The sequence below is a fragment of the Bombus flavifrons genome, chromosome 11, assembly GCF_040668555.2.
Source record: "Bombus flavifrons isolate JBK064 chromosome 11, iyBomFlav1_principal, whole genome shotgun sequence".
NCBI lineage: Eukaryota > Metazoa > Arthropoda > Insecta > Hymenoptera > Apidae > Bombus > Bombus flavifrons.
This window is the reverse complement of record NC_138452.1, coordinates 3,028,222-3,045,137: the sequence shown is the minus strand read 5'-3', so window position 1 is coordinate 3,045,137 and position 16,916 is coordinate 3,028,222. Positions and strand designations below refer to the sequence as shown.

The window sequence follows — 16,916 nt, the reverse complement described above, 5'->3', positions numbered from 1 at the left end:
TCTTATGATCAAGATCGCCCAAGTAATTGAAGATTGATTAACCCGAGCATCGCTAATGTCAGTACCTACGGCGTTACGTCTTTTAAAATTACTATGATTATTGTGACGATTGCATATTGAGAGATATCGAAAATTTATGTGATTGCAACCTTTGAGTTGTCGTAGAAGAGATATTTGGTTTTCGTGAAAATTAACAAATTTGACAAAGAAAATTAGGCAACATTGAACGACAAAATTAATTTTCAAAAAGTAAATTTCATCCTGTGAATTTTCATTTTTATTGGAAAACGGTTTTTATCTTAGCAAGGAATTATGTAACATCGTAGGAATATTGATAAACATCGCGAAATATTCTTAGATTTTTCAAACACGTAGAACAGCGAGGAAATCAATTTTGCATACAAAAAATCCAATTTGTCTACGAAATATGAAAAATATGTTTGTCTGAAAAGATTAAGGATACTGCTGCAGGAAAGAAAACTATTATTTATACAAACTTTAGTACTGTAATGAATCCATGCTTTTTACATTTCATGATTATCAGCCCATAGTATCTACTCTTGGCCTTACAAGCCAATTTTAAATTGGAATGTAGAAGAATAACTCACAAACGTTCTATTTTCTCACAAAGTGTTTAACGTGCTTATAGACTGCCCTGAAATCATTAAGAATTTCAAAATCAATGTTGCTGCTAGAAGAAACTTACGATATCATACCTTATCCTAAGATCTCCTTCATATGCAGTGTCAAATCGTTTGAGTATCTTACTGGTTTCAATCGCATTGCGTTAAATGCCAACATTGCACATCCATCTATTATTATATTTTCTCAAACTTGGAAAGCAACGAAGTACTTTTTGTACCGTGCCTCGTCTTAATTCATAATTCTATTATAACTTGTAATCTGTAATATAATATTGTATACCGTAATGTGTTTGCTTGCCGTAAATAAACTGAAATTCAAATTGAGAAAGGAAATTTTAGAATCAAAATTCTACACAATATTATTCCTTCATGAATTACCGAATTTCTCCAACATGTTCAAAGAATTTCTTCCATAACCGTGATCCGCTATGCCCAGCATTCTTGCTGTAGCAAGCCGTACGATTCACAAATTCTCTCGAGTAGAATACCGGAAACGTAGCCGCAGTTCGCACGGTGCATACCGAGAGGAATAGCCCCGTATATCTGTTGGCTAATTCCAGGATTTTCAACGAGTGTACGAAACTAGCGTTATCATCGTTAGTACACGGATCAATGTAACGACGCGTATCAACGCGGTTCACAGCTATAAATCATGGTGAAAGCAACCCCTAAATAATACGATACCAGGAGGCTGATCGTGCATCCGCACGAAACTCGACGAATTCGTGGAAAAACGTCGTTGACTGGCGTTCATTTTGTAAATGAACGGGACCACGTCGTTTGTAACTCGTGCAGCGTCGTGTCGAAGATCGTAAGTTACGGTTCCTTTATCGCGGTTCGACTAATTACCGGTCGATCGCGAAAGAACGCGTTACACTGTCCGGTCGAAATGGAAAACCATGAAAATACGAGAGAAAGGATTTAATTATTCTTCACCAGAGGCAAGGTGAATTTGCATTTGGGTTCGTTACTCGAATTACACTGAGGCATGCTCCACGATTACTGATTCTTTTGATAACCGCCGCGAAATTGTTATACGGTCGGTAATGGTTATATGGAAGCTTTTGTACCAGGCTGGATTTTGGAAGCGAAATTGCATATACGGATAATACGGAAAAGTATTAATGAAAGAGACGATGGAGTTTTAAAATTCGTAGGATTCGTTGATCTGTGTGACGCTTCTCGTAGATTATAATAAAATAGAAAAATTAATATTGAGTCACTTTTTATATGTTCATAATATTATGTGAAGTAAAATTATAGATCATGTAGCTCCGTAACGTCTAATAGTAGTAATAATAGACGTAATAATACGAATATGTTTCATTTATTTTACAAAAAGAATTAATTTTAAGTGCTATATCGTGTTCACGATCTTGTGTCACAAAATTATACGCATTACTCTCACAAAAAATACAGCAAGACTATACCAAGCTGTAGGAAACACATAACCGGACAAAAGCTAACCCATAAAATCTGTACTATCTGTTCCTCGTTGACAGTAAAAAAATTGTTCACTTACGACAAAAGAAACAAAGAAAATTGCAGAATCATCGCTGTGATCTACTACAGACTAATCGAAGCCAAAGAATTCTTCGTTGATAATAAAAACTAAAAAAGTAGAATATACAACGAAAGCGAAAAGTCAAGGCGATTCGTAGCCATAACGAACACGAATATTAACGCGTCCAACGATCCAACTCGTTCCCATTCGCACGTTGATTCGCTTTAGTAGCCTGTAGACTCATACACCCTGCAAAAACTGCTTCAAATCATAGCCAGCATTAATCGGCGCTGTTGCAATGCGAATTTTCGCGCGAATGCACAATTCGATGAATCGATCGCAAGTTTGTCGACAAACAACGACGTGAAATCCGTCCGTGAAATGGAAAAGTACACAAGGCTCGTATGCTGCACCGATAATGTCGAGGTCGAGAGGTGTTAATTATCTTGTTTGCACAGTTGTGCTCGTGCCGCGATTGTTTGTCGTGGCTACCTTTGATACGTGTCCGGTGTTTGACACCAGCTTTTATAATTCACATCTGCGCCACGAATTTAGCTTCTTTTTCTGTTAAGTGAAAAGCGATGCGTGGAATCTTTGTTTTTGAGAGTAATTCTTTTTGCAATTCGAGGATTGTATGGATGTGTACGGTGTGTTTGATAATGTCTGAAGAGAAAAATTGATTTTTTTAATTTTTCATGATCTTATAGATATCTATGTAGTTTTGATATTTTGATTTGGACAAGTCATTGGTATTTGTATGAAATACATATGTTATTTTTCTATTCTTATTCCATAAGAATAACTAATAACTCTAATAACTCTATTTTTGGTTTCTCTATAATTCATGTTTCTAAAATAACGACGATCCTATATTTATACGACATCATTATAAGAGGAAAGAAATTCGTGTTTTTATCATTTCTCTACTGGAAAACCTCGAAAAATGACATTTGTACCGTTCAGGCAATTACCAAACGAATACTAAAGACAAAAATACAAATCTATTCGCTAAAAACTGGGTCTTCCAAATTACGTCGAACGACTTACCACAGGCAATCACACGATGACCAACTTCGTAACACATCCTCTGTCATTTAAAAAGGGCAGATAATTGACTCGATACGCGTCGTAATAAAACAACTATGGCACAGTTACGTCCCCATAGGGCAACATTCTCCTAGAAGGTGCGAAGGAGCCTGCAAGATTTATCGCGATTGCTTTCCCAACGACGAGAGGTGAGGATCAGTGGCACGTGACCCAGCTATCAATCCCTTTGCGCCACGACCGCTCACCTGCCTTTCCAGCTTTTACTTTCCCTCTGAAAACGACGATCCCCTCGCGTACAAGCAGCTAGAAATCCGATCGTGGCCAAGAATTTGCTCGCATTCTGAATTATTCAGCCCTCCACGCGTTTCTCCAGTACGCGTACGCGCTATCATTGGCGAATCTCATTAATAATTTGTCACTCGATCAACGAGCCCTCGAAACGTATCGGGAACCCTTTTAACTCGAGCCAACGTCGACGGTCCAACGTGGAGGTCCACTCGCAGCTTCCTCGCGGCTCGCACGTGCTTCGAATGAAACGAACGCGTGCACGCACTGAGTCACCGGGGACTTTGAACCGACGCGACGCCGCGTCCTGCCAGCCGAAAAACCAAGAATACTAATACAACGAGGTGAATGGAAGAGCTGCGTGGCTAGGTTGCGAAGAGTGTGTCACTTTGCGTTAAAAAGGAAATGTTCCTGGAACGTATTGGTGGTAGAAAGATGGGATGCTCAAGATTTTTGGTAATTAAGTTCAATTAGGAATATCTACTTATATCACGAGACGAATGGGAGAGCTGAGTTACGAGGAGAGTTTGTAGCTTATTGTAAGAGGAGAAATGTTCCTGGGGTGTATTGGTGATAGAAAAGTGGGTTTTGGAGATTTTCGATAACTGAATTTATTCGCATTTATATTAAAAATATTTAAATTATCAGGCTTATGGAAAAGCTGGGTTGCGAGGAGTGCGTCGCTTTGTATTAAAGGGAAAAGCTTCCTGGAACGTATTGGCGATAGAAAAATAGGACTTTGGAGATTTTTGGTAACGAAAATTATTCGTAGTTAGATTAAGATTGCTAATATTATGAGGCACATGGAAGAGTCACATGCTTTGAGTGAAAGGCGAAAGATTACTACACCTTATTGGAACTTGCGAAATGAATTTATTTGTAATTAAATCGAGAAAGTTAATACGATGAAGTGAATTGATACGTTGTACTGTGTTTAAGAGATTAGCGAATAAATAAGAAATTTGGAATTTTAAGGCGAATGAATATAATTAACGAGAGTATTGAGTTAGGAATGGAACTCGATGTTAGCGGAAACATGACAGGCTCGGAGCTAGTTGGTAATGAATACGTGAAGGAATTAAGTTGGCTCGTTCATAGTGCAGAAATGGTTTGACTTTTTATGGGTAAAATTAATTGCATCATTATATAAAGTGTTTCGACACATATATATTATGTTATGTCCATATTTCAAGGAAGAAATTTTGTAGAAGGTATTAAGGAGGAGTGTAGCCTAAGTACTACAAGCTTATATAGCATTATATCATGTTATGCGTATTATAAGGCTGGCAAAGAAGAAGGGATGAACATGAGAAATAACTCTTTTGTGATTGATGATGTAGTAATCGTATTTAAGGAACGGGTATATAAATGAACCTTTCCGTGATAAATGATCGAGTACAAATGTTCGAGGAATTAGATTATGAATCATATTTTCATAAAAATTAACATCAAAGATTTCATATCTATTTTCCAAGTTGTGAATACAGACTAGAAGAAGAAAAGAAAGAAAGAAAAAAAAATTGTCGGTGTAACGGATACAAGAAAGATTGTTAAGACGGTCGAAAAACTTGTTAATCTATCGATGAATCCTTTCGATACGCCATTGAGACAGCTCATCGCTGAATCTCGTTAGGAACGTAAATTTTTTACGTGACGTACGTGTCTCGAATGAAACTCACATGCGGTTATCGATCGACGTGCCCACCTTACTCGTTGTGTAAGCAATGCCGTTCCTTTTAGAATACGTTAAGTTCTCTCTCACGGACACTGCTACTGTATTCCTTAATTTTTGTTCCCTGTGTTCCGCAATTTCAATGCCTCGCTTCGTTTCCACACGAACGTGATTTTATCGAGAAACCAAGAAACAAAGTTTCCAATATATCAGTTACAGTGAAATGTCGAACGCTGTTGAACCTGCAAAGAGTTAATTCTTCTGAAACCACATACTTGATCTTAATGAAACTGAATTCTGTAAAATTCAAACGATCCTTCTAAATGATCATCATTATACAATCGATGAAAAGTGCACACAAGTATTGTTATTTTTCGATGGAAACACCTTCCAAACGATATTATTTAACGCTTAAGAGATCGCATAATACACGTAATAGCTGAAATAGTCTAAGCAATCATCGATGTGTCACCAACACAAATATTACTTTTCACAAATAATACATTATCATATATTATTTCGCGATAGCATAATAAATCTTACTCAAAATAATAGAAAGGTAAATGGTCCTAAGCCCTTGAAAAATCTCTACATGAAACTCAATACGAAAGCTTTCCAGCTTTTATATCCGCATCCATTTAAATCCTCTTTAAATTATAGAAAAGACAGAGTTACGAAGTCAAAAGTAACCCCGGTTGGCCTGTGCTTCCTTCAAAGCCTTGCAATGGCGGCGTTTCCGTCGACTGGCAGCCGAAGAAGGACAAGATCGCATTACGTCTCGACGAGTGGCCAACCCCCGAAAAAGAAGAATAGCACAACGAGGGAGAAGAACGTTCGTCGGGATTTAAGGCTCCATAAATCCGATCGAAGCATCCCTTAAGCCCCGTACGCGGTGGTCATTCGGCTTTTACCAGATTGTATTCCGCGATATCTCCCGTTTCGACCCTCGACTAAACGCCTTTCACCTGACTCCGCTTAATGGACCGCCACCTATTTCGATTGCGATGACTTTAAGCGCGGCCCGGTTTAATTCTCCGCTTGTGTTCGATCTAGAGAGCGTCGAATTTCCTGCAAGATTGAATTTTCTTCGTCTGGCAAACTACTAGAGAAATCGGAGGATCTGAAAGATCGAGACAAGGGAAGATAAGAATGCTGTAGTATTCTGTGTTCTTTGTAGGATTAAATGAATTCGGGGATGAAGAAGAGGTTTGACCGGGCTGTAAGATACAAAGCACGTTTGATTTGTTGTCGTAGCGTAGATTAAATTTTAAACGATCGACACAATTCATCGTGAATATGTACAGTAAATTAATCCTGCGCGTAATACGCGTTTATGTGTCAAACTGGATTTCCTTCCAACGAGCAAGAAAACTGTTGAATCCTCCCGTTTCAAATCGGAACATGGCAGACAGCGTAGAAGATATGCCAAATATCACACATCTTATATTTTTCTCAAACTTAAGAAATATTTCAATGATAAAACAACGCGATTGAGTCGAAAGTGGCCGAAGAGATACGTCGTTATTTGTAACAGTTGGTAAGCAATTGACCGAATTGCTTTGATAACAAAAATTTGTAAAATGCTCAAACGAGGTACAAATCTTGACTGAGTTACGTGCAAACCTAATAACAGTTCCAATACTCGAAGATATTTAACCTTCCTGATATCGAGAGAATGCTTCGTAATAACATTTATCCTACCCGTGTCTTTTCTACAAAAATCTAAAAGAATCCAAACTCGAAGAATTTCATTTCGACAAATAGATCAAGCAACTTACTCTCTGCAACCTTTCAAGGAACTCGGTCCGAGACACCGGTATGTTCTATCCGAAGAGAAAAAAGCGATGTGGTCTTTTCCTGGAACGAACGTATCCACTAAAACCTGACAAACAAAATAACGGAATTCCGAGGAAATTTCTTGAACATCCAACGAAATTGAAACATCGAAGAGGCCGGGAGGACGGTTTAAAACTCGTTTGGTTGGAGTTGGGACCAATACGGGTGCGGTTCGTCGCGCATTTTCCAAGTTCCACTGGTTCTGGCAATTTATTATCGACGTCGATAGTCGTGGCGGGCACATTGAGTTAAATCGCGTGAAATACTGCTTTCGGCACATTCGTCGAGCGCAATTATTGATAGGACAGCCAGCGGATTCGCAGCAGAAGCATAGACGAAGGCTGTAGCCGCGCTCAGAATCGAAAGGGTGCAATCAATGTACCGTGCAACGCTTCGATTTAAATTCATGAATAATTCCTCCCAGCGGCCAGGCCGAAGATCGACGAGCTCTCTTCCATTCTCTTCCGTCTTTCTTTTTTCTTTTGTCTTCCTACGCCGACCATCCTGGCTTTATCGGGTCGTTCTGCTCGATCGGGCCGAGCTTAATCAAGAAAATGTTCGATACCCACGAAATTTTTGTGGTTGTCTTTCGGTTCTTGGTGAAAATAATATGGTGGAGATTGTGTCATGCAAATTCAAAGAAGCTTGCACATGGTTCGAGTTACGAATAACTTGAAGTATGATCGGAACGATCATTGTATAAAAGCATATTTGACCTATCTCTGTTTAACATAAAAGTATTATAATAATGTTTCATTTTAATATAAAAACAAAGGATACTTGTGAATATTTTTTCTATGAAAAATTCAAATCATCTTGCGTTCTCTAAATACTATTTTACATATTCGCGTGATTTAATAATATAATAAGAATACATTCTATATATTTAAATTTTCCGCAAATGCATAAATGCATAAACGCATAAACATAATCTTCGTAGTAACAAGCGTTTGAAACTTTGTCCCATTTTCTTCTACACAGACATGCATCTATCCTTTCATGTACCATTCAAGTTACAAATACTATCAATTAACGCAAATCTTAATTCCAAAATTTACAAAGAAATGGAAACGAAGAGGATCGAGCCATTAATCCACGATGAATCAATTCAGTTTCGTTTCAGTCGATAATCCGAGCGAAATTAATTCCAGCATAAAATCCTCTAACATGAATGTCCATCTCTGATCGAATCAATCGCACAACCGCGTAAACAATTCTCGTTCGATTTGCCTTTCTCCCTACTAGCCCGAGTTTTCACTCTCCAATAGCCGAGACTTCCCACTGAAAATAAAATCGAAATCGACAAATTCTGAACTAACGTGACGTTGCCGGAAGCTAAAGTCCCATTGTCGATATACACGAACATTTTCTAACGGAAAAGAGATCGTAAATAGGTCGTATTTGCCTGACAGACTACTGTCCGATATTTTACTTCCTCGGCAAACTTCTTTCTTCTTCTTTTTTTTACGATTCATTTCGCGTCCTGTGGAGTCGGCGATAAATCTGCTCGCTTATGCTCGTTCGAGTCGAAAAGCGTTCACGATGCATAAAACTCAGCAAAGTCTTGAAGGGGTGGAAGCAGCATTGAAAATTATCATGAACGAGGGGAGCGAATCGCGTTCGCCTGATGAACATGCAGAGATAGAGACATGGATAAAAACGTGTACGTTTCAGTGCATCCACGATGAGATCAATGGTCTTGAAGCGAAATGAATTTGCACATGAATAAGGGTTCTTGATGATCGGTATGGAGGGCAGTGGGACGTTGCTGGACGACGCTGGAGAAGAACTGGCTCAATGGGGATTGAATAGATTCGCTCGAGAAGATGAAGGGAAATATGTACTTGTGTTTACTTTCATTAGATGCTAGATTTTTCTGCGTGAAAATTAAAAAGATGTCTCCAGAGCGGGAACAAGAATCGTTACGTTGACTGATAGGAAACACTAATTCGTTTGTTACAGAGAGAGGCTACGCAACGAGATGTGGAACGCGAACGACGACAACGAATGGAAGCCGAAGCTCGGGTACGCGAAGCTACGGCTGAAGCTGAAAGAGCACGCTCCAGAGTTCATCACCTTCAGAGAGAACTGGCCAGGTAAGGAAACATACTATATTATATATGACAATTACAGAAGCATGATACGTTATGTACACTTTCGTCAATTTTCTGATTTCTATGTTATTTGATGATGAAAGATAAGATAATAATATAATGTACTTTGACATAATATGATTAAGGAGAAACACAACATATTTGATCTGAAAATATAAGTCATTTATTAATAGATGATAAATTGATGAAGTTTTATGAAAATATTAATGGCATACCTAATACCAATATTTTTTGACAAATAAATATTTTTCAAGAGAATCCAATAAACAAATTTAATAAAAAGATAGTTTTGGTAATGTATTGTTGGTTAACAAAGTACTGGGTTTTAGCATTATTGTCATATAATAAACAGAAAATGTGACCCATCATATTTTTCCCATAAAATGTTCATACGAAAATTGAATCAGTTTGTTGTGGATATATTTTTTATTAATATCCTAAAAATTCAGACGATAGATTACGAGATACCAGATTTAAAAACTATTTCGTTTATCGAAATCTAGTCGAAATAAAAAATTCCAATTTCATTGCAGTATCGATTAATTTTTTATTTTCCCCGTCTGCAACGTTTGTACAACACGTTCAACCAATTTAATTAAAACACGTTCATGTTGTACATAGTAAAAAAACGCTTGAACCAGCCCTATGGAAAAATACATATGCATACGGAATATAAATTGGTCTACTCGAGTTCGAAGCGAATACGTGCTTTCAGTAATTTTCTATCTATTTCAAGTGTGCTCGTGCATCAACTACATTAATTGAAAAATCCCCCTGTTGCCAATTAAATCTAAATTCTGACCAAAATTAACTTTACAAATATTTTGACATATATATATATATATATATATATGTATATACATAGATATATTTATACATAAAGTACAGCATAACGAATAACGCAAACTTAATATGCCATTCCATAAACACTCACCCCAGAATTTTATACAGTGTGAAAGGTTAACCCCTCTGACCTATTTAAGACAAACAAATACGAATATGAAGAGCTTTATGTTCTTGAAGCTTAACTATCGCGAATTATGAGCATAACGAAAAATTGTAATATGTAATAAGAATACAAATATTTTGATTCATTTAATTCTCTATTAAAGTCATTAAAAATGTGAAAAGCTTTACACACATTAATTATATCGACGAATTAGTTACGATACGGAAGCGACGAGATACGACGAGCTGGCCGTTAATTGAATAGATTCATCAACATAGAGAATTTTTTAATGCGCAGTATAAAATTACTACGAAGCGAGGAAAACAATAAACTCATAATTCGTCGACAAATTCAATTCGGTATCTGCGATGCTTTCGAAGAAGATAGCTTCTAATACTTTATCACCCTATATATTCTACCGTCAGAAGAGAACAAGGTCTCCCGTAACCCTGGGAGAGCACAACTCGGTGCAACTTCGTTTATGCAGGGGTCCACGTTTCCCATCGATAGACAGGAAAAGAGAAACCAGGCCTGCAAATCGATGCGGTTGCCAAACATCCGGTAATAATTCGAGACGCTTGTTCGACATCGATTTCTCCTTCCTTTGCCTTCCTCTCTACGTAAATGTATCTATACACGCGTATATATGTGCATGTGTGCACGGGTTCGCGAAAATCGCTTATTTCATCGAGCCACAGACAGCGCTTTATTTCCCGTGCACAGCTCGCCGGAAAAGTATCGACTCGATATAACGTATAAATAATGCGACCGCGTTTCCCACGCAATAACTACCGGATTTCATGGTAAATCATCGATATTGGCGTCCTTCCAATAACATATCTCGAACCGGCCAAAACCTCCCTCGCGAACGTATTATCGCAGCGTTGTATCGAGATTACAAGTTTTCCCTTCTCGGCCAAACTACGGTGCGAATCGAACGCGGTGGGCTGTGGAAATTTTACCTTGGCTAACATTTACACATTTGTTTCACACGATCGTTTCACCGTGCTACGTAGATTAGCGTTGTGTCCGCGTTCATCGAACGTTTCGAGGGATTCAAGTGTTTGCACGATGCATCATCCGCTGCTCATGGAATGTTTCGAGTTTTTAGCCCCATCGTTCGAGGATTGTTCGAGCATAGTTTCGATATACGAGTATTCGAAATAATAATAATAATTACTGGTATTTATCGTACAGATAACGTTCGTTAATAGAATTAAATACAACGAGGAATATATACGCGTCTGCTCATAAATATTAAGACTGTTCATAAATGGTAATAATAGATTTTTTATATGAGTAACATTCTTTGATGGAATTAAATACAAAGAAAAATGTATACATCCCCGTTCAGAAGTATCAAGGCGCTTATGAAAATCTAAGTAAACCTGAAAAATTATTAGGGAATTATCAAAACCTTTGAGGATGATATTTCATTCGAAACGTTAGACTATAAAAAATCTATATATGCCATATTATAATAAGAATCTCATCAGTTTAATGTAATAAAATTAATTCTCTTCTTTTCTCTCTGTATATCTATCTTCACAATTTTGACCTTGGGAGTAGATCGTAATAATATGAAAAATTGTTGAATTCTTTCTATCGGAATAAGGTTTATGGATAACGTATGCCTGCGAGGTAAGAGGTCGGCGATAATTCTTTCATATCGGAACCTTTCTCGATGACAAATCTCGCCGTCGGAAATGCTATCAACCGGATATATTACACCGGATATCGGAAGCTGGTACTGTGACGTTAAATCATAGTGGTTGTTCGTTTTATTGAAGGATCACGTTCGCGAACGAAGTTGGAAACGTTGTCCTCGAAGATTGTATTGAATGTAAAACCTTTAATCTTTTCGCTGCGTTTAAACCGTAGAAACGTTAATACTATTCTACATCATAGACAACGTACACATACGCCTTTAGCAATTGATATTATATAATAATATTATTTAATATTTCTATTAGTTAATATTTATAAACATATACATATTGAGATATGTATAATTTTGTGTGCTAAACTAGATTAGCCGCGTAGTAGTGACACACGTATGTGAATGTGAGTGTATGGAAGTATGTGTGTGCACAGCGTCTCGAAAAGCAAATGAATGTAATTGTTCCGTTAGCAGCGTGATATAGAAGAGAGACAAATAAAGGTGAGATAAAGAAAGTGCTGAGACGCGTGCAAATGTGTATCGACGAAGATCCTGGGAATCGTTTATTAAATAAATCTAAAACTATTTTAATATGAATTCTAAGTGTAATCGTAGTGTTCCTTTACTTTTATTTTGGCGATTAAGATCCACAATTCTCAACAATACATATACATACCCAGTCAATTTAAGCAGATTTTATCAAAAAATAGGTGTAACTTCATAATTCCTATCAAATACTAAACTCTTACTAAAATTGAAAGTCTTCCTAAGACTTTTATACGGAAATGTATACGTTGTCCGTGGCAAAGGGGTTAAGGATATTCGATAATTGTAAAAGAAAATTACAATATCGTATAAACTTCGTATAATCTTCAGTACAATGTGTTCGGATCATTTTACCATTAATCAAACGATCTTATGTAACGATTTGCCTGTATCTTCCTATGTCTCTTATATTCGTGATCAGTGATAAGAGATGAATTAAATCAGTCCATTAACGAATCTTATCGTTTCCTTATTTCATGCCTGACAACATGTAAGCCGATGTAACGAATAGCCAATAAATTATATTCCCATCGCGACGAACATTATTACTGCGTAAGATTCGAGGGGTCGTCGATTACTTCGTTTCCGCTACAATAGTTAATCGCAAATTCATTTGAAGATAAATGAGACAAAAAGAAGAAGAAGCTGACTTGGCGAGCTCGTTAATGACGCAGTCGACTGCAATGATTCGCAGGAATCGAATAATTGCTTAATTATCTGCAATTCATTAGTCATGTCCAATTACACGAAAGCAAGCGTTAAATAGGGTATTAAGTGCGGTGTAAAATACAACGTTAAAGGACCGCCGCGTATCCCGGTTCTCCCATAAATGGCTAAAATTTAATTCCCGCGTTCGATTGTACTCCCGCGCAAATGCCGCGTAAACAGCCTATTGAATTCCAAAATTTTAATCGATGCGTCTGCTGGCCGTATACTTACGAATTAAATTAAAGAAATCTTCCATGTCAGAAAATGACGTCGACACTGATCTTTTGTGAAATTTTTATTAGTCGGATTAAGTAATAAAAGCAAGTAATTACACTTTTTATTGGAAAATCCTTTGAAGATAACTTTCGTAGCTGATATGAAATATTAGGTTATTGTATGAGCAATATGATTCTTTCAAAAGTTTGTACTTTATATGGGGAATAAGATATAAAGTGAATTGATTACATTAATTCATATTAAGAATCTTACTAAAAAATTCGTACAATTTAATGCTCATAATGTGCATCAAATATTAGTAAAAGTTGTATTAAAAATGAAAGGTGTCCTAGTGCTTTTCAGCTGGAAATGGGCATCTATTTGTCGGTAATATAGCAACGATGCATCTCCCCAAAGTTTCGTTTTTATTTTAAACTCGTCACTTACAAAAACCAGATTAGCCATGAACTTAATATGAATTAAATTATATTAAAAAATCTTCATAGAGGAAATTGAAATCTTAAAAAACATGAATGCTCCAGAAAAGATCGAAATTGATAAGAATTTCTTTTATTCGCCTCTCGAAAGGTCGACACAACACGACTGACATTAGATAACATTTTTACAATTACTAAAATCTACTGTCGCTATTGTGAAAAATTGCATTCATTACATCTTCTATCAAGGAAAGATAACGATTCCGTTTATACACTCTCAAACTCACACCACGAAAAGACATACTCTCTCTCCTTACCTTGAGCCATATCGCATTTATGTCAGAAATACCTACGGAAATATCAGACAACGATCCTTGGCCAGCATGCACATTGTCATTGGAGCAATAAAAAAACGGAGACTGGAACGCGTGTTTGGCGAGAAACGAGGCTAGCCAAGCAGACAGAAGAGCACGTTAAGGCGGAGCCATAGGATCTACCCCTCGACTCGAGTCACGTCGAACGCATCTCGGAAACGGGACAGGGTCGATTCTGCGAAGGGGTTGCTTATGGCAGAATGCCACGAGAAGCGAGACAACAAAGCATCGTGCGTGCTCGCAACAAAAGCGTCGATGCGCTTCTCACGCTATTCCGGTTGCACAAACGCAGATGCACGACGACCCTTTGCACGTCATTTCAGCTGCGAGTGGATTATGGTTATGCTAATGCTAGAAAGATATGATAACTGCGCAGGGAACGCGTCATCGAGGAAAATTGCATCTATAAGCAAGAAAAAGCGTTGATATTAATTCAATTGCGCAAGATTCTCTCCAGCTGCTTTTGCTATTAATTCGAAATTAATATCGTAGACGTGGATAATAATCTCGTTTATCGCGATAGGTGTTTGAATAAAATTTCTAAGATAACAGTTTTCCCGTAAAATTCTTGGATTTAATGAAACGTGCAAGTAGTATTTTTCAAGCTTTAAACCAGTAGTGTATTTATACTTAACGCTAAAAGGTAAAACCTAGTGAAACTTGAAAGGACGTATTCTCGTCGAAAAACAAAGAAGAGGAACTTCGAAGAAGAGAAACCAGAAAATTACAGTTATCATTCGCGATAACCATAGATATCGCGATTTCAATATCTGTATGTTCTAAAAATCTGACTTGTTTTAATTCTGATTCGCTGATCTTTGATTAAATAGATCGAAAGGGCTCTACAATCTTCTGCTCTTACGATCTGAGGAAATTTGTAACGATTCTCGTGACCATAGATACGAAGAAGATTTCATACTTTAGGGGAAAATGTTGGTTTCGCGAGCTGGCATACATAAAGACATTTTGAATATAGGGACATAAGTTGAGGAATGGATTTAGTCAGAAACGTCCAGATGAAATTCCATCGATAAGAGCGTATTTCGCGTTTTCTCGTCTTTTGGCATGTAAGCACGTCTCCTTACGATTTCTGCGCGATGCTATTCCCAGCCGGCGAAACGAATTTTTATCGCCAACCCCATTTGGCACCGGTATCGTATTTCCCGTCGCCAATAGCCTCCGAAAATCGGGACGGTTACGCATTATATCGTGGAAGTTTGAATTTTATTAAGGAACTTCTTGGCCCCTTGCCGGACAATAACGTTATGTCGATTGGATCGCTGGTAAGCTCGTGCCATTTTTAATACTTCTTCACAATGTAATCCATTGGACCCTGAAAAATTTCTTATTCTTAAACTCTGTACTTTGAGAATACATTACTGGAATAAGCTTCGCTAATAAATGTCCGTATATATTTTTACAAATAGAGCATAGAATTATATGTGCTTTTCAAGTGACCTTAGATGTCAATAATACGATTTCGATGACTTTTGGAGGTCTCTGAATGACCTTGAATAGTAATAGTAAGGCTTCAGTGCCTAGTGCTGTAACTTAGCAATGACACGACCTCGATATAAATCTGTGTAATCATGTAACGATCCTGACTGCCAGTGAAATGACTTTTGTAACACCTTATGACTCTGAAACGATTTTGATGATCAGTGGTCGTCAATTTTAATAACTCTCCAAAATTTTGAAACGTTTAAATATCAAATCGATATTTTCTTTATCCAATGAAATTTAGAAATCAAGCAAACAGGAATGTTTATAAATAAGTTAAAAATTCTCTATATTTGTTTGATATTTTGATTTGTTGAGTTTTATCTTCATAGAAAGGAAAATTAAATACAGAGTGTAACGTAATGTCCATTCTCTTATCGAGACAACATCAGTAATACGAATGTATACGAAGCTCGTCTGCGCAAGAATATTCATGAAAATGGCTCGTCTCGCACGAATGGCACGTTGGCTGATCTAAGTGCGAAGCATATGCCTCGAGTATGACAGCGCTGCAAACAGCTACTAGAAACTTCACGGCGCAACGATATCTACGAATTCGGCGAAGGCCCATGGAATCAGCGAAACTCTTAACAAACATGAAAGCATTTAGCTTGAAAGCAGCGATACCCGCTATAGACCAAGATGCGTATTAGAGACGCGTCTCGTTAAAATGCAGTCTTGAACTTGGAGAACAGTGTGAAGCGTACTTGAAATTGCATGGGAATCTCACAGACCTTCCCCGAGGGTATACATTGCGTTCTCGTAGACTCGCATAAAACCTGCATACTTTGTTCGCGTTGCGTTTGATTTTGTTAATCGAATGCGGGAAAAGATTCGAATACTAGAGAAAGTTTGGGTCGTACAGAGGCTGCAAATAAAAGATGTAGACGCTGCTTACAGGATCGAATTTAGATACCAAGACAATGGAACAATAAATAGGAAACAATTTAATTAAATATTCCTATATACGGTCTGTTTGTGTATGAATCTTCTTTTCAATCGGTGTAGATCTGCCCTTGACTTGGAAATTTCAAACTTTTTATTTCATCTTATAAAAAATGTCAAAGCAGAAAACGTTAGAGTAGATCGATCATTGAGAAAGCAGAGATATGCGATACGAATAGCCTGCTGATATTCGAAATAGCGCAGAAAAAGTGTCGTAAGAAACATACTCCGGAACCTAATCATTCTTTTGCAAAATGGAACAAAAGTTTCGTCTCAGCACATAAACCGGTTTACGTCTCCAACGGATACAGATGTACAGAATTTGGATAATAGATATCCGAGTCCGATGAGTGTAGGTTCTTGAAAATGGATGATACGGCTCAGGAAGGTATACATATGTAAAATGTAAAGGTTTCAGAAAGTATTACGGCGACAGAGTGATTCGTAGCATTTCAAGGGTCTCGAGACCATTAGGTAGT

At 37.4% G+C, this 16,916-nt stretch overlaps 1 protein-coding gene across 8 annotated transcripts in view; it reads left to right on the top strand.

The window, feature by feature from the left end:
• Nucleotides 1–16,916, top strand: part of LOC138185214 (uncharacterized) — a 391,900-nt gene that overhangs the window by 340,588 nt on the left and 34,396 nt on the right. For all 8 annotated transcript variants that reach the window (XM_069124002.1, XM_069124000.1, XM_069123997.1 and 5 more), the window contains one exon: nucleotides 8,951–9,084. In XM_069124002.1, the coding sequence (XP_068980103.1) occupies nucleotides 8,951–9,084 (134 nt within the window). The remainder of the gene's footprint in view (nucleotides 1–8,950; nucleotides 9,085–16,916) is intronic.